We start from the raw sequence: 24,768 nt of genomic DNA on the forward strand, positions 1-24,768 counted from the left end.
TGCATCTACATGATTAACAGCAGCGATCAGAACTCCGCGCTACTTGCTGGACTATGTAATCTAGCAAACATCATCTATGGCATGTGGAAGGAACCTGGTTCCACAAACTGAGGTCAGTGAAGATGTACATAATTTTGCACTAAAGGCTAAAGAGGTTTTTCAGGGATAAAGGGAATCCTGTCAGGTGCTTTTTGCCCTCCAAACCACCACCAGGGTCATTCCACCACCTTTACTTTCAGACAGGTCATTAGTAGCTTTAAACTTTTTTTTAACAAAATTTGGCCATTGCTAGAGTTAAGAAACACTTCTACATAAAGTATTGGAGCAGTAATAGATTGTAGTGGTGGATGTTTGGTGGGCTAAAACACCATTAAAAATAATGATCTATTCTTATGATGGATCAATTCTAAGGGGTACTTTGCACGCTTCGACATTGCAAGCCGATGCTGCGATGTCGAGCGCTATAGTCCCCGCCCCCGTCGCAGCAGCGATATCTTGTGATTGCTGGCGTAGAGAACATTATCGCTACGCCAGCTTCACATGCACTCACCTGTCCTGCGACTTTGCTCTGGCCGGCGATCCGCCTCCTTCCTAAGGGGGCAGGTCGTGCTGCGTCACAGCGACGTCACACGGCAGGCGGCCAATAGCAGCGGAGGGGCGGAGATGAGCGGGACGTAACCATCCCGCCCACCTTCTTCCTTCCGCATTGCAGCCGGGACGCAGATAGGAGATGTTCCGCGCTCCTGCGGCCGCAGGAACGAGGAACTACATCGTACCTGTCGCTGCACCGGCATTATGGAAATGTCGGACCCAACACCGATGATACGATAACGACGCTTTTGCGCTCGTTAATCGTATCAAAAAGGATTTGCACACTAAGATATTGCCTGCGACGTTGGATGTGCGTCACTTTCGATGTGACCCCACCGACAACGCACCTGCAATGTCGTAGTGTGCAAAGCCCGCCTTAGGATCATCAATATTAAATTGGGGGGGTCCACATTATACACCTGTCAATTAGCTATGTAAAGTGGCTGCAATACTCCATTAAATAGAAGACACAGTTTTGGTTGTGCCTTGTACGCGCTAGAATAAGAACCCCCCTACTTTACGTGCACATACACAATCACATTTCTAGTTTTGTCTGTATAAACGATAAGGGCATATGGTGCTGGAGAGCCATGACATAATTTACTTGATCAAGAAGGGTGCTAGGAGTCAGAACCTCACCTATAAAATGACTGACCATCAATATTAAAATCCCTAAAGATGCTATATTAGTATATAATGTCCCATCTAGTCTAATGTCTACTATTAAATTACTACACAATGAAAAATACAAATGGCTCTAGGAGAAGATGGGGGGAAAAGTGTAGATATTACAGTAAAATAAAGTGAGGACATTGACACACTTACCTTTTCCCAATATCATTGCGTGCCGCTACTCTAAATGTATATCCCATTGCTGGACACAATTTTGTCAGCTTGCAGTGCTTTTGGTTCCCTGTGTAACACTCTCTGAACATACTATTTCGTTTTCCCTGGGAAAAGAAAAAAAAATATTCCTAATTGTAGTTCATTTTACTAAATTATTTGCATTTCATAGATCAACGTCTGGTCATTGCTACAATTAAAAGAAACCTGTCAGGTGCAATATGCACCTAGAACCACGAGCAGTTCTGGGTGAATATTTCTAATCCCTGCCTAACTGTCCCTGTATACACTAGCATAGATAAAGAGATCAGTAGAAAAATGTATAACTAAAGATGCATTATGATATGCTAATGAGCGAGAGGACTAGTCACAAGGGTGTTCGTTCCTGCGCTTAGTCTGCCCTCTTAGCATGTTAGCACACCCACAGGGGTGTGCCAACATGCTATTAAATGTCCAGCGTCATCAGCTGTGACGTGCATACCTGTCCGTTGTCACCGCTTCAGAACCCTGGACTTAAGGCCCCGTCACACACAGAGATAAATGTTTGGCAGATTTGTGGTTGCAGTGAAATCATGGACATATTGTTCCATTTGTACACAGCCACAAACCTGGCACTGATTGTCCACAATTTCACTGCAACCACAGATCTGCCGCAGATTTATCTCTGTGACGGGCCTTTAGGGTCAGTGCGCATGATCAGAATACCCGGCACTTCTGGTCATGCGCAGTAGACCTCTCTGAAGCAGAGACAGGTACACCCGGCTTCATAGTGCGCATGACCGGAAGTGATGGGCATTTTGATCATGCGCATTGACCCTAAGCCTGTCATTGTAAAGTGGTGACAATGGACACAGGTACACGCGTCACCGCTGAGGACACTGGGCATTGAATAGTATGTTAAAATGCTAAGAGGGCAGAAGGAACGCAGGAACTTGCTACTAGTCCCTGCGTTAATTAGCATATCATAAAAGGATCTTTAGAAATACTTTTTCTAAAGATCTCTATGTGTGCTACCATAGCTGGGACAGTTAGGCAGGGATTAGCAATATGCACCCAGAACTGCTCGTGGTTCTAGGTGCATAGTGGACCTGACAAGTTACCTTTAATGCTGATGAACTTCTAAAGCATGTGACAGACTCCAGCATATCAATGCCTAGGTCAAATTTATGTAACCAGCCAGTTTAAAGGGGAAAAGGAAACTATAAATTAAGCTTCTTCATTAAATGTCTAACATTTAAGTGACTAATAAATCTAAAATGTGTCAAATAGAGGGTATTGTTTTGGGGGCAGAGCAGTTGATGGGGGAATTATTTCCACCAGGCAAGGTAAATATTTTCCGATCGGTTTCTTTTTAAACAGAATATGCAACCACAAATGATGTGCTCCAGGAGTGAAAAGCTAGAAAACTCCTTCGAGAACCAAAGCTTCCTGAGCGTACATGAGCCCACCGTGTAAAAGGAAGAAAATGTAAAGAGCTGTCTTATTGATTGCTCTCTTCTGACCTGGGTTTGCGCTCAGGCTCGCGTTCTCCGCTGGTTGGCCGTGCACTGTCTGTGTTTACATCCTGTTTCTGCCTAATGAGCTTAACAGATGAGAGGCTATGGGGCCATCTCTAGATGTTTTCCACACTATAAGAAGCGGTTGATATTTTTCTATGTTACCAACAAGGACGGTCGATAAAGCAAAATGACAAAGAAAAGGGCAACAAATCTGTTCTGCTACAAAGAGGCTTCACCATGTAATGTAATGGAGATGTATTTTATAATGCTGATAAATCTGATGAATTCAGATTGACTACTTGAATAAATATTACCATATATAAAAAGATGTAAAAAGGCTTTTAGCAGTTTTTCAACTGATAGTTATTTAACCCCTTGGTGACAACCAATATGTTTTTGTACTGGCTTGAGATATAAGGATATGAGCCGATGATCCACACAAGGATCCCGCTATGGACGCAGTATTGTCTTCTGCAGAGACGCGAGTGTTCTTTGCAGGAGAATGCAGTAGTTGTGTCCACAATCTGGACATGCTGAGTCCTGGATGCTACATGTCTTCTGCTGTGGAGAAGCAAGGGTTCTACGCAGGAAAATGCAGTGGTTCATGCCCACGATCAGGGTTCTGGGCGCTGCAGACTTCCGCCGTCTTCTCCATGCTAAGAACATTTGCGTGTCTGCAAGCATAAATTGACATGCTGTGGCTCAGAAAGCCGTGCCGCCTGTCAGTTTCAGCTGCCGAAAAAATCCCACAGTGGGCATAGGAATTCTATAAATTCTATCCACTGTGCTTGTGCTGCACAATGAAGCGTTTTGGAAGCAGTGAAAACATGCTGCATCCAAAATGTTGCTATTCCTGATCCAGGCAACTACCCTAAGAGAAAAGCACTCCCTCCAAGATTGAAAATTCAGCAGCTGTCAGCTGTACGCTACAGCTGACAACCTGCTGCATCAGCCACCATCAGTGCTGGCACCCACCATGGCCGTTTAACTCTTAGATGCTGCTGTCAATACTAACTACGCCATCTAGGTGGTTAACAGTGTGGGGGCTCCCTATTTAACCCCATCGGCACCCTGAGATCATGACTGGTTGCCCCTGATGTTTGTCATGGCAATTCACAGCCAGATAATGTCTTAGAGTCTGCTGGCTATAGTGACCCATTCAGCAGTTCGCACAATTTATATTGTAAAAATAACATGTTTTGTTCCTGCCATGGCACTTTGCATTAATTCATTAAAGCAGCTGACGGGTTAATAAACTACATGACAGCAGTGTTGAACATGTTGAGGGGCGCTGTTGTTAAAATGGTATCACTTTGGAGGGTTTTCCAACATTTATGTCTCTCAAGGTTACTTCAAAACTGATTAGATCACTCCAAAAAAAGTTTTATAAATTTCCTTGAACAAATGAAAAAACTGCTGCTACATTTTTAAACTTCCTAAAAACATAAAGAACATTTGACAAAAGGTACTCATGTAAGTTAAATGTTATTTATTCACTTGTGTGTGGTATGTTCATCTGGATTAAAGGGATAATCACAATTTGAAACCACTTTACAGACGTACCCGATTAAGAGGTACTTAACAAATCTTAAGCGCCTGATGGGAGCGCGTCTCATCAAGACTAATGTGAACAATGCCGGTCCTGATGATTTGGGGCCATTATATCAATTTATAGACAAAATGAGAGACTGTCACCAGCTCTAGCCAATTTTACCAGGATTTGAAAATACAATATATGGGCAAAAGTATTTAGATACATTCTTTAGTCATTGAATTCAGGTTTTTCCTTCAGATCCATTGTCCCAGGTGGATCACATCCAGCACCTAGCCATGCATCTGCCTCTATAAACATTTGTGAAAATATTGGAGGATCTAAAGAGCTCACTAAATTTGAGTGTGTTGCTATTATAGGAGGTCACAAATGTAACAATTCCATTCATGAGTTCTCTTCTGTTTCATATACTGCACAATCAACTGTGGGTATTCGTATTGAAAGAGCAAGTGTTCATTTATTGCTGAGGGGAATACTACACAAAAGTCAGCCATGTTGTGTAAACCTTCTTTGACATTAACATCATCACAAAACTGTGTGCCGGGAGGTTCATGCATGGCTGTCCAATGCCTAAAAGCCCTACAGACAGACTCCGAATCTTGTGGAAGCGGTTTAGCACTAAAGATAGGGATCAACTCTATATTCGTACCCAATGTCGGACACAATACACCTACAGGAGCTTCTAGAACATCCCATTCCAAATGCATAGGTACGAACAGGGTCGGACTGGCTACTGGAGGAACCGCCAGTAACACCAGGCCTGGCTGCGGTTACCTGCATTGAACTCAGGGGCTCTCACCTGAGCTCCGGAGTGCAGCCTGGACTGAACTTAGGGTTTGCAGGACTGAACCGCGAGTGCTGACCGTTCCCCGGCGATTGCGGGTCAGTTCATGACAGCTGCGGACAGGCCGGGCTGAACTCTGGAGCTCAGGTGAGAGCTCGAGTTCAATACAGGTAACCACAGCCAGGCCTTGTATTACTGGCGGTTCCTCCAGTAGCCAGTCCGACCCTGTTCATACCTATGCATTTGGAATGGGATGTTCTAGAAGCTCGGGTAGGTGTATTGTGTATGGAGTCGCAATAGTTGTGTTCACATATCATAGCTCTGCAGGGCAGAGGTTCCAGTTAATAAAGTTGCATGCAACATGCCTGCTTTTTTACAGCATACTTGTAACTGTAAAATAGTCGTTCAATAACAAGTTGCATAAAATGTTCAAGGTTGTGCGATTTGTCTAAGAATAAGGGCGGCTTTGCACACTACGACATCGCAGGTGCGATGTCGGTGGGGTCAAATTGAAAGTGACGCACATCCGGCATCGCATGCGACATCGTAGTGTGTAAAGCCTTGATGATACGATTAACGAGCGCAAAATCGTCGTAATCGTATCATCGTTGCAGCGTCAGCGTAATTCATAATTACGCTGACGCGACGGTCCGATGTTGTTCCTCGTTCCTGCGGCAGCACACATTGCTGTGTGTGAAGCCGCAGGAGCGAGGAACATCTCCTACCGGCCTCACTGCGGCTTCCGTAGGATATGCGGAAGGAAGGAGCTGGGCAGGATGTTTACATCCTGCTCATCTCCGCCCCTCCGCTCCTATTGGCCGCCTGCCGTGTGACGTCGCTGTGACGCCGCACGACCCGCCCCCTTAGGAAGGAGGCGGGTCGCCGGCCAGAGCGACGGTCGCAGGGCAGGTGAGTGCGTGTGAAGCTGGCGTAGCGATAATTTTCGCTACGCCAGCTATCACACGATATCGTACCTGCGATGGGGGCGGGCACTATCACGTGCGACATCGTAGCATCGGCCTGCGATGTCGCAACGTGCAAAGCCCGCCTTACTGTTGAACGATATGATGGCATAAAATCACCAACCTAGATGTCGGCAGACTAGAGCCAGAGCAGAAAAATAAGTCTTACTGGGTCATCAGAAGAAAACTCTTGCTTGGCGCAAGCGCAGAATACTGCAAAATAAATTATTTCAGCAAATGGACTGAGAGGGAAACAGAGATAAATCTCTTAACATACCTCTTCTGTTAATGTTTCTTACGTATTCTTACCTCATCCCATTGTAATAGGTAACTTGTGATTTTTGAACCGTTGTCAATTGGTGCCTGAAATAACATCAGAATACCTAATTAATGCTATATGAACACAATAGAACATATAAGGCCAAAATAATAAATCACATCAAGGAAGCATAATGAGAAAAACCCTGTGGTTTTGAGATGTTCATGATATTTAGGACCACATTTACCTTCCATTGTAGTGTGAGTGAACTTTTGGTTCTGTGAGACAATTTAGGTGGGAAGGGACATTCTGGTGCACAGCTGTGAGTGGTGAACGTGATGGGTTCCGAACACGATCCCTTTACGGACTTATTTGTAGAATAGATCCTAAGAGAAATGCAGGTTACACTATGTTAAATAAGGGACCTTTAGCAGGTATGTAAGCACACGCTTTATATGACAATCAGAACATATTCACTGAATTTAAAAAAAAGCATACTAAACAAATTGTGAAACTTGCAATAAACTGGTTAGGATGACAATCATCACTATCAGGGAATATTAATTACATATAACTCAGAGTGATCATTTGCTTCTCAATCAATCTCCCAAGCAGAATTGATAAAATAACCTGTCTAATATGTGCATTGTTGAAATGACATTGGTCCTCATAGGGCCTGTTTATACACTAAGGCGGGCTTTGCACACTACGACATCGCAGGTGCGATGTCGGTGGGGTCAAATTGAAAGTGACGCACATCCGGCATCGTATACGACATCGCAGTGTGTAAAGCCTAGATGATACGATTAACGAGCGCAAAAGCGTCGTAATCGTATCATCGGTGCAGCGTTGGCGTAATCCATAATTACGCTGACGCGACGGTCCGATGTTGTTCCTCGCTCCTGCGGCAGCACACATCGCTGTGTGTGAAGTCGCAGGAGCGAGGAACATCTCCTACCGGCGTCACCACGGCTTCCGTAGGTTATGCGGAAGGAAGGAGGTGGGCGGGATGTTTACATCCTGCTCATCTCCGCCCCTCCGCTCCTATTGGCCGCCTGCCGTGTGACGTCGCAGTGATGCCGCACGACCCGCCCCCTTAATAAGGAGGCGGGTCACCGGCCAGAGCGACGGTCGCAGGGCAGGTGAGTGCATGTGAAGCTGGCGTAGCGATAATTTTCGCTACGCCAGCTTTCACAAGATATTGTACCTGCGACGGGGGCGGGGACTATCGCGTGCGACATTGCAGCATCGGCTTGCGATGTCGCAACGTGCAAAGCCCGCCTAAGCCTTCGTTATGCAATATCACATGGCTACAATTTTTTAATCGAATAACATATGAAAAGTAACTACAGCTCAGAACAACTGAACAGCAGAGATATGTGATATCACTTCATGAAGATGGTGACAACCCCAGGGCCTGGTAAGTCCACAGGCAAATGGGGGCTGTAGGTAAGCTGCATCACAAATAAATCTCAGTATCACCTACACTCCCAATTACAAAAAAAAGTGGGATGCTGTGCAAAATGCAAAAACACAAGAATACAATGATTTGGAAATCTCGTATAGATATATTTAATTCACAACAGAACATAGGATACAGATCAGAATGTGAACATTAGAAATTTCTCCATTTCATCTGAAAAAAATAATTAATTAGGAAATTGATGGCAACAACACATCTTAAAATAGTTGGACAGGTCCATGTCTACTAATGTGTAGCATCACCTCTTCCTTATACAACATTCTACAAACTTCTGGGAAGTGAGAAGATCAAAAATAGGAGTTTTGGCAGGGGAATGTTGCCCCCGCCTTGTCTTATTTCATCCTACAACAGGACAATGACCCAAAGCACACCTCCAAATTATGCATGAACTATTTAGGGAAGAAGCAGGCAGCTGGTATTCCATCTGTAATGGAGTGGCCAGCACAGTCACCAGATCTCAACCCTATTAAGCTGTTGTGGGAGCAGCTTGACCGTAAGGTACGCAAAAAGTGCCCATCAAGCCAATCCAACTTGTGGGAGGGCTTCTGGAAGCATGGGGTGAAATGTCTCCAGATTACATCTGCAAATTAACAGCTAGAATGCCAAAGGTCTGCAAAGCTGTAATTGCGGCAAAGGAGCATTCTTTGACGAAAGCAAAAGTTTGAAGCAGAAAATTATCATTTCAAGTAAAAATCATTATTTCTAACCTCGTCAATGTCTGGACTATATTTTCTATTCATTATGCAACTCATTTGATAAATAAAAGTATGATCTTTCACGGAAAAGACAAAATTGTCTGGGTGACCCCAAACTTTTGAACTGTAATGTGTATGTGTGTGTGTGTGTGTGTGTGTATGTATGTGTATATATATAGTACAGACCAAAAGTTTGGACACACCTTCTCGTTCAAAGAGTTTTCTTTATTTTCATGACTCTGAAAATTGTAGATTCACATTGAAGGCATTAAAACTATGAACTCACACATGTGGAATGAAATACTTATCAAAAAAGTGTGAAACAACTGAAAATATGTATTATATTCTAGGTTCTTCAAAGTAGCCACCTTTTGCTTTGATTACTGCTTTGCACACTCTTGGCATTCTCTTGATGAGCTTCAAGAGGTAGTCACCAGAAATGGTCTTCCAACAGTCTTGAAGGAGTTCCCAGAGATGCTTAGCACTTGTTGGCTCTTTTGCCTTCACTTTGCGGTCCAGCTCACCCTAAACCATCTCGATGGGGTTCAGGTCTGGTGACTGTGGAGCCCAGGTCATCTGGCGTAACACTCCATCACTCTCCTTCGTAGTCAAATAGCCCTTACACAGCATAGAGGTGTGTTTGGGGTCATTGTCCTGTTGAAAAATAAATGATGATCTAACTAAACGCAAACCGGATGGAATAGCATGCTGCTGCAAGATGCTGTGGTAGCCATGCTGGTGCAGTATGCCTTCAATTTTGAATAAATCCCTAACAGTGTCACCAGCAAAGCACCCCCACAACATCACACCTCCCCCACCATGCTTCACGGTGGGAACCAGGCATGTAGAGTCCATCCGTTCACCTTTTCTGCATCGCACAAAGACATGGTGGTTGGATCCAAAGATCTCAAATTTGGACTCATCAGACCAAAGCACAGATTTCCACTGGTCTAATGTCCATTCCTTGTGTTCTTTAGCCCAAACAAGTCTCTTCTGCTTGTTGCCTGTCCTTAGCAGTGGTTTCCTAGCAGCTATTTTACCACGAAGGCCTGCTGCACAAAGTCTCCTCTTAACAGTTGTTCTAGAGATGTATCTGCTGCTAAAACTCTGTATGGCATTGACCTGGTCTCTAATCTGAGCTGCTGTTAACCTGCGATTTCTGAGGCTGGTGACTCGGATAAACCTATCCGCCGTAGCAGAGGAGACTCTTGGTCTTCCTTTCCTGGGGCGGTACTCATGTGAGCCAGCTTCTTTGTAGCGTTTGATGGTTTTTGCCACTGCACTTGGGGACACTTTCAAAGTTTTCCCAATTTTTCGGACTGACTGACCTTCATTTCTTAAAGTAATAATGGCCACTCGTTTTTCTTTCCTTAGCTGCTTTTTTCTTGCCATAATACAGATTCTAACAGTCTATTCAGTAGGACAATCAGCTGTGCATCCCCCAGACTTCTGCACAACACAACTGATGGTCCCAACCCAATTTATAAGCAAGAAATCCCACTTATTAAACCTGACAGGGCACACCTGTGAAGTGAAAGCCATTTCCGGTGACTACCTCTTGAAGCTCATCAAGAGAATGCCAAGAGTGTGCAAAGCAGTAACCAAAGCAAAAGGTGTCTACTTTGATGAACCTAGAATATATGACATATTTTCAGTTGCTTCACACTTTTTTGTTAAGCATTTCATTCCACATGTGTTAATTCATAGTTTTGATGCCTTCAATGTGAATCTGCAATTTTGAAAATAAAGAAAACTCTTTGAATGAGAAGGTGTGTCCAAACTTTTGGTCTGTACTATATATTATATAAAATAATATAAAATTTTTCTGAGCAGCTTGTTTACTGAGCAGAGAGCAGATCATGCCTACAGAAAAAAGCAATGTGTGAACATATTGTTGCAATACTATTTGCAGGATTAAAGCAGAGAATTTTTGGTTTATAAAATTGTTGCATTTTCATAACTTTCCACTTCCAGAATACGATTGCATTGAAAAAAATATATAGCATAGGATAAGATTAAAAAAAAAAAAAAAATGCTAGCTCATTTATCCTTTTTAACAAAAAAAAAAAAAGGTTCATAATATGACAGACATTGGTATTGTTTTCCCAGCTCAGGTGCTAAAACAACAAGACTATAACTCACCTGACATGATAATCTGTCGCCGGCCTGAGGTCCTTCAGATGACACTCTAATTCTTCTCCACTGCAGAGACAAATTGTATATTGAGGGTGAGCGATAGAAAGGGTGAAGATAATACAGGAGTCTGCCCTCTGTGATATCATCATCAATATAAGGGACAGGATGAGAGATACAGAGCACAGTCATCGCCTTGCCAAGGCCAGGAAATATTGCTAATGCACATATCTTATTTCTAGGCAGCACAGAGCAGAGTTTTCTTAGGTTTCAATATACATTCTACATGTTTATATACAGTACTGTGCAAAAGTTTAAGGCAGTTGTGGACAAAATGTGGACAATTCTTTCAAAAATAGTATTAGTAATTTAATTTTATCAGTTAATAAAATGCTAAGAAATGAAGCAAAATAAATCCATATTTAATGTGACCATCTTTTCTTTTCAAAACCGCTTTAAGACATCAATTCTTCTAGTACACTAAAAGGCGGGCTTTGCACACTATGACATCGCAGGTGCGATGTCGGTGGGGTCAAATTGAAAGTGACGCACATCCGGCATCGCATGCGACATCGCAGTGTGTAAAGCCTAGATGATACGATTAATGAGCGCAAAAGCGTCGTAATCGTATCATCGGTGCAGCGTCGGCGTAATCCATAATTACGCTGACGCGACGGTCCGATGTTGTTCCTCGCTCCTGCGGCAGCACACATCGCTGCGTGTGAAGTCGCAGGAGCGAGGAACATCTACCGGCGTCACCATGGCTTCCGTAGGTTATGCGGAAGGAAGGAGGTGGGCGAGATGTTTACATCCTGCTCATCTCCGCCCCTCCGCTCCTATTGGCCGCCTGCCGTGTGACGTCGCAGTGACGCCGCATGACCCGCCCCCTTAATAAGGAGGCGGGTCACCGGCCAGAGCGACAGTCGCAGGGCAGGTGAGTGCATGTGAAGCTGGCGTAGCGATAATTTTCGCTACGCCAGCTTTCACAAGATATTGTACCTGCGACGGGGGCGGGGACTATCGCGTGCGACATCGCAGCATCGGCTTGCGATGTCGCAACGTGCAAAGCCCGCCTAAGGCTATGTTCACCCGTTTTTTTCTGCAGCAAAAACCTGCTCTCTTGGCAGTTAAAAAAGCTGCTCCCAAAAAGAAGGTTGTGCAGTGTTTTTTGCTTGTAATTTGTCTACAGAACACGAATTCATAAAATTCGTTTCATTCACCAAAAACGCACTAGTTACGATTTTACACTTTTTTATTGCTTTCAAAAACAGTGAATAAATTGACATGCGTCTTTTAAAAAATGCACCAGTTTTCCCATTTCAGTCAGGAAAAAAAACAATCGTGTGCATGAAATTTCTGGTCTGTCACAGGTTTTGCCGCTACTGTAAAAAGCAGCTTTTAATTTGCATAAAACTCATGAAAAAAAATGCTAAAAAAAAAATAAAATAAAATAAGGCTACATGCGCACACTGCTTTTTTTCCTGCTTTTTTGCTGCTTTTTTGGCTGCAGTTTTGTCAGCAGAACTTTCTGACATCTGACTTCCCAGCAAAGTCTATGAGAAGTCAGATTTGTCATGCGCACATTGCAGTTTATTTGTCAGCGTTTTTTTTGTCAAAAGTTTGTGACAAAAAAAATGCAGCATGTTCATTCTTCCTGCGTTTTTGTCAACATTTGTCACCCATTGAAATCAATGAGGGCATCAAAAACGCAGGAAAAATGCATGCTAATCAAAAGTGGTGCATTTTACCTGCCTTTTACCTGCGTTTTTGGTACCAAAAACGCAGGTGATTTGTCAGGAAGTGAGGTCAGGCAAGTGGTCCCGTTCCAGTCCTCCATGTGTTCCCCGAAGTACCGCTGTCCCCAGGGGAGATGATGTGAAGGACGGGACTATCAGCAGCGGCGGCAGCGAGAGGGAAAAATCAATGTTTTTAGCTGCCAATGTCCATCCCCCTCTCGCTGCCGCCACTGATAGTCCCGTCCTCCACGTGTTCCCCGAAGTACCGCTGTCCCCAGCAAGCACGCACAGGGGAGATGATGGACCCCTCTCACCACCACCGCCGAAAGTCCCGTCCTCCACGCTCCTGTCAGCTCCACGCAGTAGCGCGATCAGCTGAGCTGTCACTGAGGTTACTCGCGGCCACCGCTGGATGCAGCGGTGGCCACGGGTAACCTCAGTGACAGCTCAGCTGATCACGCGGCTCTCTTCATTTGCTGCATGGAGGTGACCGGAGCGGCGGTGTCTGCTGCTTCTCCGGTCACCTCCATGCAGCAGAGCTGGATGCGGCGCTGGACCATCCTGGATTACACCGGACATGGAGGGCTTTGTCGGGGTTAATAAATTGGTAATGAGGGAATGTGTTTGTGTTTTTTATTTCTAATAAAGGATTTTTTCGGGTGTGTGTGTTTATTTACTGTAATTTACAGATTAATCATGGAGGGTGTCTTGGGGAGACGCCTGACATGATTAATCTAGGACTTATTGTCAGCTATGGGCTGCCAATAACTCCTTATTACCCCGATTTGCCAACGCACCAGGGCAAAAATCGGGAAGAGCCGGGTACAGTCCCAGAACTGTCGCATCTAATGTATGCGGCAATTCTGGGCGGCTGCTGACTGATATTGTTAGGCTGGGGGGCTCCCCATAACGTGGAGCTCCCCATCCTGAGAATACCAGCCTTCAGCCGTATGGCTTTATCTGGCTGGCATTAAAATTGGGGGGGACCGCACGCCAGTTTTTTTTAATTATTTATTTCTAATTTTTTTTTTTTCAATTCAACAAGCTTTATGGGCTTGTTTGAACTGAAAAATACATGAAACAATTGTTGACAAAACTGCAGCCAAAAACGCACTAAAAAAGCAGCAAAAACGCACCAAAAAAGCACCTACATTTTTTGTGACATTTCCAGGCTCTCTCTGACAAGGTGCAGTTTTGGCTGCAGTTTTGGCTGCAGTTTGTGAACACGAAAAAGAAGCAGCGTGCGCATGTAGCCTAAAATGCACTGTGTTAACATAGCTTTACACAGTTTTTAAAGAAACTCAGCAGGGAGGTTGTTCTCAACATTTTGGAGAACTATCCACAGATCTTCTGTGGAATTAGGCTTGCACAATTCCTTCAGCTTCTTCATGTAACCCCAGACAGACAAGATCAGGGCTCTCTGGGAATCATATCATCATGACGCAGGAGATAGTTATTAATGACATTGACTATGTGCCTGGGGTCATTGTCATGCTTCACTGTTTGCCTGTAGACACTCATTGATCCACTCTCCTATGCGTGTCTCTCGTACAGTAAAAAATAAATAAATAAAATTTGCATAGGGTCCTCCCCTATTATGATACCCAGCACAGATAAATTAGCCCATGGCTACAGGCTGCAGCCCCCAGCCGTGCGCTTATCTATGCTGTGTATCAAAATAAGAGGAACTGCATGCAGCTTTGTTATTTTTAAATAATTTAGATAAATTTAAAAATGGTGTGTGCTCCCCCCAGTTTTGATACCCAGCCATGATAAAGCTCGACAGCTATGGGCTGGGATGACCCATGCTTACTATGCCCCCCACAGCCTAAAAATAGAAGCCTGCAGCTGCTCAGAATTCTCACATCCATTAGATGCGACAATCCCAGCACTTTACTCAGCTCTTCCCGATTGCCCTGGTGCAGTGACAATTGAGGTAATATAAGGGAGTAATGTCAGCTCACAGCTACCACTAAGCCCTAGATTAGTAATGGAATTTGTCTATGAGACCCCCCCTTACTAATCTGTAAGTGAAAAGAAATGAACACAAAAACCTAAAAAAAAATCCTTTATTTGGAATAAAATACAAAAATACCCACCCTTTTCACCCCTTTATTAATACCCAAAACACCCCTGCAGATCCAACGTAATCTACATGAGGTCCCACGACGAATCAGCTCTGCCATATCTGAAGCTCACAGCAAGCACCATAGAGCATGACCGCCCACTGTGAGATTCAGGCAGAGAATGAATGAGCCGTGCGATCAGCGGGGATGTCACTCAGGTAAGTTGTGGTCACAGCTGTGGGTTCCCATGGCCCTCCACCTGTGATTGCAGGTAACCACACCCCAGGTAACCTCAATGAACTCTCTCAAAAATGCACGAAAACGGTTTCACGCCGTTTGGGTGCAGTTTTCTGCCAGAAGGTGCACATTTGGTGCTGAAATCTGGTGCAGACATTTCAGCACCAAACTTGCACCTCCTGAAAGAAAACTGCACCCAAACGGCATCAAAACAGTTTTTCTGCATTTTTTTTTTGCCAAAAGATTGCGATTGGGTGCAGGAACATGGTGTAAAAATTTAATCACCAAATCTACACCACCTGGCAAAAAAAAAACAAAAAAAACATCACTACTGCATCATACCGCATGCGGTAGTGATGCATTTATTTTGCCAGGAGGTGTAGACTGGAAGCAAGAATATGGTGTAAAAATTTCAGCACCAAAATGGCATCTCTAGGCAAAAAAACCCTCCGTTTTCTGCCAGGAGAAGCAGGTCTGTGACCTCAGTGAGTGTTAATCTAGGTCACCTGGAGTCAGGTTACCTGCAATCACAAGTTGAGGACCGTGGAAACCTCCAGCTGTGACCACAACTAACCTGAGAGATGTCACCAGTGATCTTAACTCAGTCTCTGCCTGAACTTCACAGCGGGCGGTCATGGTCCGTGATCGCGCACTGTGCCTTCAGTAATCTAGCACAGCAAGAATCATCATGGGACCTCCTGTGGAATCCGTCAGACCTGCAGAGGTGTTTTTGGGGTTAATAAAGTGGTGAAAGAGGAGTTTTTTTGTGTTTTACTTCAAATAAAGGATTTTTTGGTGTTTATTTACTTTTACTTACAGATTAGTAATGGGGAGTCTCAGACGTCTCTAATTACTAATCTAGGGCTTAGGGGCAGCTGTGAGCTGACATTAACCCCTTATTGCCTCGATAGCCACCGCAGCAGGGCAATTGGGAAAAGTTGGATAAAGTTCTGGGACTGTTGCATCTAACAGATGCGCAATCCTGGACGGCTGCAGGCTGCTATTTTTAGGCTGGGGGGGGCCAATAACCATGAGACTACCCAACCTGAGAATACCAGCCCTCAGCTGTTGGACTTTATCTCGGCCGGGTATCAATATTGGTGGGGACCGCACTGTTTTTTTTTTTTTTAAATTTAGATGTTTTTTTAAAGCCACATGCGTATCCTCCTATTTTGGTACACAGCTAAGATAAGCGCATGGCTGGGGGCTGCCCTATAGCCGTATGCTTCATCTGTGCTGGGTATCATAATATAGATTGACCTTATGACAATTTTTATTTTTTCTGTACAATAGAGACCCGCAGACCAGGTCTGTGACTGGAAGAATCAAACAGGCTGTCACTCAGGGTGGGGGCCCATCTGACTGCAACCAATCACAGACGCTGACAGGTGGGGAAAGCAGTGCATATGCACGAGCCTAATGCGCGGCCCAGAAGTGAATGGGTGGCCTCAGGAGCAGTTGCACCCGCGCCGGAGCCTAATTAACTATGAAGCACCGCTTGCTTATTATATTTTCTTTATTTTTCCTTTATTTTTTTTATTACCAGAGTGTCGGACCTACAGTATATCATTAGCCAGAGTTACCTGAGAACTACGGGCCTGAGTCCGGCACCTGGATTCTTTTGAAACTGCGTGGATTTGGACTTTTATTGTCAGAGTCCGCCCATCACTAATGAAGATGAATTAAGGGTCTGAACAATAGATGGGTGTAGCTGGATCCCACTGGTTGGTGCAAGTTTTGAGCTTATGACACTGATGGACATTTACTGTTTGCAAAGGGAAGAAAGCACAATGCGTCTTATCTGCTGCATCAAGTCTCTGTGGCCGACATCTGCATCTATGGTCATCGGTATTACCCATTTCCTGATACTTCTTCAAAAGACCTCTAACAGCACATATCGAAACAGAGCGGTTCTTGTTTAAGTTAGTGACTGTTTTTCAACCTATAAAGATCATATCTGTTTGGTATAATTAGTTTTTCATACACTTTTTTTCTTTACATTTTTACTTTTCAACATTTTTCCCACACTTGCTTAAAACCTTTCCACAGTACTGTATAAATGTATGTAGTTGCCTCTCTACCATAATATATATACATACACATATACATTTTACGCATTTGGCACAATACACCCACAAACTTAAATGTATTTTATTTGGATTTTAGACACAAAAAAAGCAAGTATTTGTGAACTGTAAGGGAAAGGATACTTGGTTGGTTTCCTAAATACTTTAAAAATATATATCTAAAAATTGTGACATGCAATTGTTTTCAGCCCCTGTAGTCCAATACCCCTAAATATAATCCTAAGTGACAATTGCCTCCAGACATCACCCAATGAGTAAATTAAGTATAGCTGTGTGTAATTTATATTCTGTATAACTACATCTGTTCTGTGAAGACCTCAGAAATTTGCTCGAGAACATTAGGGATCAAACAGCATCAAGAAAACAAAAGGAACACACCAGACAGGTCAGGTATAATGTTGTGGCGAAAAGTAAAGTAGGGTTAGGGTATAGAAAAAAAATGGTCTAAGCAGGCGCACTGCTTAATCTATCATCCAAATATGGAGAACGTATGGTACAACTGCAAACCAACCAAGACATTGCCATCCATCTAAACGGACATCCAAAGAAAAGAAGAGAACTAATTAGAGACGCAGCCAAGAGGCCAATGATCACTCTGGTAGAACGTCAGAAAGCCACAGCTCAGGTGGGAGAAACTGTCCACAGGACTGGCTTTATGGAATAATGGCAAGGAGGAGGATATATTTGAAAGAAAGCCATAAGAAGTTCTGTTTGTCGTTTGCTAAAACCATTGCAGGAGACACGGCTAACATTTGGAAGAAGTGTTCTGGTGAGGGGAAACAAAAGTATAACTTTTTTACAAAATGCAAAATTCCATGTGTGCCGGAAAGCTAACATGCACATCACCCTCAAAACATCATCCCTACCATCAAACTTGGTGGTGGCAGCATCATGCTGTGGGGATCCTTTTCAGGAGAGCGAAGCTGGTCAAAGTGTATGGGAAGTTGCATGGTGCTAAATACAGGGCAATCCATCTTATAATGCCAGTGTCCGTCTAACAAATCATATAGGGTATATGTCCCTCATAGCCCCCCATCCTAAAATTAGCCCCCTTAATCTGGATATGGCCCCCTTATATTGAATATAGCCCCCTTGTGCTGGGACACGTCCCCCTGTGCTGCCCATGGCCCCTATAGATGGCACACCTCCCCTGTGTTTGATATGACCCCCATGTGTGCTGCCCATAGCCACTATAGATGGCACATCTCCCCTGTGTTAGATATGCCCCCATGCTGCTGCCCATAATAAAATAAAACACTCTTTCCTTACCTTCTCAGCACTGTCCCTCCATGTCTCCCACCTCGCAGTTGAGCTCCGGCTTCCTTACTTCCTGGTTCTTGCTGTCGGTCATGTGATCCGCACAGCAGAGTGAAATCATCTCTGTGTGCCTTATCACAGACAACAGCAGCAGGAGACCGGAGATCAGCACTGGAGGAGGTGAGTAAAGCTTTTTTTTATTTTACTATGGGCAGCTGCACGGGGGCCATATCTAACACAGGGGGATCATGTACGATCAAAGGAGGGCACAGGCAGATATAATATGCCCCGCTGCCCCAGCCCCTCAGCGTGATGCAGTTTCAGCACCACACTGCTGGACAGCGGCTGTGCATATTATATGAGCGGGAGCAGGAGATCTAACGCTGCCGCCCGCAGCTGTCACCTGCCCCCAGCACCGCTCAAGAGCGGACACTGTTATAATTATTATATATATATATATATATATATATATATATATATATATATATATATATATATATGTGTATGTATGTATGTATGTATGTATGTATGTATGTATGTATGTATGTACACCCCCCCCCGTATATTCGGTTTATAAGACGCACCCCCTACTTTCCCCCCAAAATTTGGGGGAACAAAAGTGCGTCTTATAAAGCAAAAAATACGGTAGGTTCACAACAACCTTAAAAATACTGCCAGAGCTACAATGGAAGAGATTACATCAAAGCATATTCATGTGTGTGAATGCGCCAGTCACAGTCCAGACCTAAATCCCATAGAGAATCTGTGACAAGACTTGAAAATTTTTGTTCACAGACGCTCTCAATCCAATCTCACTGAGCTAGGGCTATTTTGCAAAAAGAAAATGGGCAAAAATGTTATCTTCTAAATGTGCAAAGCTGTTAGAGACATACCCCAAAAGACTTGCAGCAATAATTGCAGTTGTCCTAATAAGTATTGACTCAGGGGGACTGAATATGAAACGCAAATCAGAATTTTCAGATTTATATTTTTAAAATATTTTTTAAACAAAAATATCAAAAAACACACACACACACATATATAAAATTTATTTTCCTGTTCACAATTACGTGGTGTGAAGACATCGGGGTCAGTGGGTGCTCTCGTCCGCTGGCCCGGCCGCCTTTAAAAAGACAGCATGGCCCAGGGCTCATCCCAACTGAACGCCCGACCTCCTTAACCGTGGGCGGAACACTGCTCAGACAACACACGGTGAAGGAATCACCAGGGATTAGAATGTCCGTGCTCAGAGCTTCCAGGGCTACTTACTCCAAACTAGCAGCACCCCTTTCGGCGGGCACCCACCGAGAATGGAATAATGCCAGATTAAGGAAGCTGTGTGAGGACCGTAAAGCCTGTAGTCAGGTGACTGGATTGTCCCAAGCTGGATTCCTTCCTTAGGTAGTCTTTGATAGCTTAGCCGAATCCTTGCATTCGATGCTGAAGTCCATATAGTATTATAATCCAGGTTCGGTTATGGCTTGCTAATTGGATCCGCAGATCCTAGATTGGTAGCATGTAGCAAGAGTCTACCCGGGCAATGGACAGTACTCCTCCTTATACCCCTGAGCTCTCCATTCAGACTATTGGGGTCTTCACAACTGGTGGATAAGACTGGGCTCTTATTGGCTAGATTTCAAGCCGTATACAAAATATCCAGAGATGAGGGAGAGACAGCTAAGTTACATCACATCTAGCAATTCCCAGAGTAATACAATGGGAAGTTCGCATAATTGATTTGTCTGGGTGTCTGACCTTCACTGGCCAAGGCAATTACACGAGTCAACAAGAACTGTAACACTAGACTCCTAAAGGCCCCGTCACACTAAGCAACATCGCTAGCAACATCACTGCTAACGAACAACTTTTGTGACGTAGCAGCGATGTTGCTAGTGATGTAGCTGTGTGTGACATCCAGCAACAACCTGGCCCCTGCTGTGAGGTCGTTGGTTGTTGCTGAATGTCCTGGGCCATTTTTTAGTTGTTGCTGTCCCGCTGTGAAGCACAGATCGCTGTGTGTGACAGCGAGACAGCAACAACTAAATGTGCAGGCAGCAGGAGCCGGCTTCTGCGGAGGCTGGTAACCACAGTAAACATCGGGTAACCAAGAAGCCCTGTCCTTGGTTACCCGATATTTACCTTTGTTACCAGCCTCCGCCGCTCTCACTGTCAGTGACGGCTCCTGCTCCCTGCACATGTAGCTGCAGGACACATCGGGTTAATTAACCCGATGTGTGCTGTAGCTAGGAGAGAAGGGAGCCAGCGCTAAGCATTGTGCGCTGCTCCCTGCTCTGTGCACATTTAGCTGCAGCACACATCGGGTAATTAACCCGATGTGTGCTGTAACTAGGAGAGCAGGGAGCCAGCGCTCAGTGTGCGCTGCTCCCTGCTCTCTGCACGTGTAGCTGCGTGCGCTGGTAACCAAGGTAAATATCGGGTTGGTTACCCAATATTTACCTTAGTTACCAAGCGCAGCATCTTCCACGCGGCGCTGCTGGCTGGGGGCTGGGACACTGGTTGCTGGTGAGCTCACCAGCAACTCGTGTAGCGACGCTCCAGCGATCCCTGCCAGGTCAGGTTGCTGGTGGGATCGCTGGAGCGTCGCAGTGTGACATGTCACCAGCAACCTCCTAGCAACTTACCAGCGATCCCTATCGTTGTTGGGATCGCTGGTCAGTTGTTTAGTGTGACTGGACCTTAAGAGTCTTGTAGAAACAATGAGGGGCTTATCCCCCGTCTATAAACAAACTATCTTCATGTCTTGCTGAATTTTAAGAACTTAACCCATGCTAGGGACTGACAGAGTCCATGTTGTCACACGTGCTGCTTAGAGTTGATATAGCACATAAAATCCAATAAAATACATTCGAGTTTGTAGGTGTATTGTGAAAAAAATGTGCAAAAGTTTGCGGATTATCTATACTTTTTCTTGAAAAAAGTGTATCCCAAATGTCCCAAAGCCTAACTTAAGATCAGTTAATGGCTTTTGCAATGTTAACTCATCTTAAACCACTTAAGTGAGATAACTTTCTAAGAAAATGTATCAAGATTGTGCGTTATTGAGAGAGATAGAAAAAGACAGAGAGAGAGCAAGAGATTAATGACATTTCTGCGTGCTTTTACATCTAAGGTAAAGTGAAAGACGTAGAGAAAAAACAAACTGCATAAGGCCACATCATAGATTATTGCCATCCATTAAATAGACAGATCTCTCATCAATTTAAAAAGCATTCTCTTTATTACCACTAATGATAAAATGCATGTCAGCTGTGTACCATACCATATGGGTCCTGACTCGGATGCAGCTTATTACCTGTAAATAATCTTATATTTTCCATCTCTCCCTTTGTCGGATAAGGCCACCTCATAACTAGAGGAATAGGACAGGCCATTACTGGACTTCTCTCCACTGGAATATCCAATGGCTGGTGACCATGATACTAAAGCTGTTCTGGACTGAATATTAGAGACCTGAAATATAGAAATAAAAAAAATATATGTTCATTATTTTTCACAAGTAATCGAGGAAACCATCAAACAATGCTACAAATACATAGTTTTCTTTGTAACTTTTTTTTTTTTAATTGGTCACTTTACTCATTTTCAGTTACTTTTCATGGTGGAGGCTTTTTTTTTCTTAACCAGCACAGATTTTGAATATGGCCCAAAAATTCAGCAAATAGACCCCAGCAGGCAGTGAAACTGGGCTTCGGCCATTCCTAGAAAACATGCTTCATGCGCATGTAATCACTAAACAGGATATATGAAGACAGCCAACACATGTAGATGGAAGAACATCCATTTCTATACAGTACATGGCACCTGGGACTCCTTTTTCAGACCTTTGGGGATCCTTGCAAGAAGACAACAGCTGGTCAGTTATTTTGACAAAATAAATGTATGTTTGTAAAATGTTCCATATGCTCTGACTTTAAAGGGGAACCAACCAGCAGGCTTTTCATATCTAAAGTAAAGCCAGTGCTATACTGGAACTAGGATGCTGAATGTTAGCATAGCTTTTATTTTAGAATTGGATGATTTATTTCAGAAATATGTGCAAGTAAAGTTCCAGCAATGCACTGCTATTTGATTGACAGGTGCAACAGGGAGAGGATATGTGGGTCAGGTCTGGCTATCTATTCCAGCCCCTGTCTGCCTGCCTGCTCCGGAATTAACGTCTATGACACCGACAGAGGGAGCAAGACTAGGCAGGCAGACAGGGGCAGGAATAGATAGCAAGACCTGACCCACATATTCTCTTCCTGTTGCACCTGTCAATCAAATAGCAGTGCATTGCTGGAACTTTACTTGCACATATTTCTGAAATAAAACATCCAATCTCAGAACGAAAAAGGTATGCTTATATTATATAGAATATAGAACAATGCTTTAAAAAGGGGGTTATCAGTTATCAGGGCCTATTTTTTTTTTTTTTTTTACACAATGTGCCAAACACCAACGGACCAGTAGTTACTATCTGCCTGTTGTGCCCTACGTTGATCTCTGCCAGCACAGAGCGTTCACAGACGGCTCCTGCCAGCGGTTATGTGGCTTCCGCTGACATGTTGACAGAGCGACAGCTTTTTTTCCCGCTCTGCTCTTTTGACTGGGCACCACTGCCGACGTCATGCTGATAGTTAGGCATAGGATAACTAGCTATTAAAGGGAAGCTGGCTTTCAATTAGCAGGTGTTGGCAGTCTTGCCCTGTCAACAGAGCAGGCTTGCTTTGTTGATATTGAGCAGCTGAGTCGGTGGCAGGAGCAGGCGGTGACTATTTTGAGCGGTGCCAGATGCAGCAGGCAGCTAGTTGCCTTTGTTCACAACTACCTACCTGTTAGTTTTTAAGCACATAAAAAAAATAAATACAATTCCTGGATAACCTCTTTAACCCCTTTACGACCGCCGATACGCCTTTTAACGGCGGCATATTAGGGTACTTTTTCCGATCCGCCGCTTTTTAACGGCGGTCGGAAAAAAGGGTCTAGCGCCCCCCAGAGTCGGAAAATTTCCGGGGTCTCAGCTGCCGGGGGTAGCTGAGACCTTGGAGATTACGGTTCAGGCCGGTTTTTTCATTTAAAGGTACGGTGATCGCCGTTATTAACCGAATAACGGCAAGCATGTACCTGCAAAATGAAATGCCGGTTTTTAATGCATTTTAATGGTTTCTCTCACATTTGACGTGATCTAACAGTCAAATGTGAGAGAACGATCCTTGTCCGGTCCCTCTCGGTCCCCCCTCGGTACCTGGGTCTCGTTACCGAGTTCCCACGGCATTCCCCCGGCCCCCCTCCTTCTTGTGTCCGTGTAAAATGGCGGGCGCATGCGCAGTTCGACCGCCAAAGTCTGCCGCTTTCCACCTAGCAACGTCAGGAATTAATTTCATTGGTTCCTGACATTTGAACACTGTGTTAGACCCTATCACAGTGATCAAATACCCCAAATATTTTGGAAATGGCAGCATTTGGGTCTGCCTCCCTCTTCTCTCCCTTGTAGTTGATCTGGGAGAGAAGAGAGAGAGAGACTACATTTGCTGCCTTTTCTGTCAGAAAAAAAAACACCAATTTTTATTATAAATCAGTCATCCTCATCCCCAATATCCTCACCCAAAATATCCCCCCCCCAAATATCCTCATCACCTCCGTCAGAATCCCCCCTTAGTTAGAATTTTTATTTTAGATTTTTTTTTTTCTTATATCAGGGTTAGCATCAGGGTTAGCATCAGGGTTAGGATCAGGGTTAGGATCAGGGTTAGGATCAGGGTTAGGGTTAAAAAAAATCTAAAAAAAAAATTTTCAAAAAATTTAAAAAAAAAAAAAAAAAATTTGTAGTATTTTTTTTTTCTTTTTTTTGCTAGGCAGTGAAAAATACTGTAATGGCGCGGAGAACATTTACCGCCGAGCAGGCATACATGCTTCTTGCCTCCGGCAGTTCAGGTTCGGATACAGAGTCTGCCTCTGAAATCGAGCGATTTTCGGATGGTGACGACTCGGCTTCCTCCTCGGGATCCGACAGCCCGATGGTAGCGGAGTCGGTCGTCACTGCTGAAACGTCAGAGGCAGGTCCAAGTAGTGCCCTTCCCCGGCCACTATGGTATCCTGACCCGTCCTTCTCCCCTCAAATTCCTCCATTTGTAGCAACCCCCGGTATAAATGTAAATGTCACAAATTTTACCCCATTAGATTTTTTCCAAATTTATGTTACCCCAGAAGTCCTCCAATTATTTGTCCACCAAACCAATTTATATGCCCGTCAATATATATCCCAACATCCTACCTCCATCCATTCCCGCTCCTGGATCCCCACAAATGTCCCGGAACTTAAAAAATTTTTGGGCATAACTTTTAACATGGGGTTAGTGAAAAAATCTACACTCCGCTCGTACTGGGCAACAAAAACAGTGCACAGCACCCCTGTGTTTGCAGCCATCATGACCCGATCCCGATATGAGACCCTTTTGCGATTCCTGCACTTTAACGATAATTCCCAAGCCCTCCAAAGAAATGACCCAAACTATGACCGACTTTATAAATTGAGACCCCTAATATCCCTTCTAAAAACTACCTTCCTAAATTCGTATACCCCT

The 24,768-nt window shown here is 44.1% G+C and overlaps 1 protein-coding gene across 1 annotated transcript in view; it reads right to left on the bottom strand.

Moving 5' to 3' along the window:
• Positions 1-24,768, bottom strand: part of FNDC3B (fibronectin type III domain containing 3B) — a 538,015-nt gene that overhangs the window by 162,260 nt on the left and 350,987 nt on the right. Inside the window, exons 8-12 of the mRNA XM_075340617.1 lie at positions 21,498-21,655; positions 10,811-10,870; positions 6,738-6,876; positions 6,541-6,594; positions 1,417-1,541 (exon numbers count right to left, since the gene is read on the bottom strand). Of these exons, the coding sequence (XP_075196732.1) occupies positions 1,417-1,541; positions 6,541-6,594; positions 6,738-6,876; positions 10,811-10,870; positions 21,498-21,655 (536 nt within the window). The remainder of the gene's footprint in view (positions 1-1,416; positions 1,542-6,540; positions 6,595-6,737; positions 6,877-10,810; positions 10,871-21,497; positions 21,656-24,768) is intronic.

Source organism: Anomaloglossus baeobatrachus, chromosome 3 (genome assembly GCF_048569485.1).
Source record: "Anomaloglossus baeobatrachus isolate aAnoBae1 chromosome 3, aAnoBae1.hap1, whole genome shotgun sequence".
Classification (NCBI taxonomy): Eukaryota; Metazoa; Chordata; class Amphibia; order Anura; family Aromobatidae; genus Anomaloglossus; species Anomaloglossus baeobatrachus.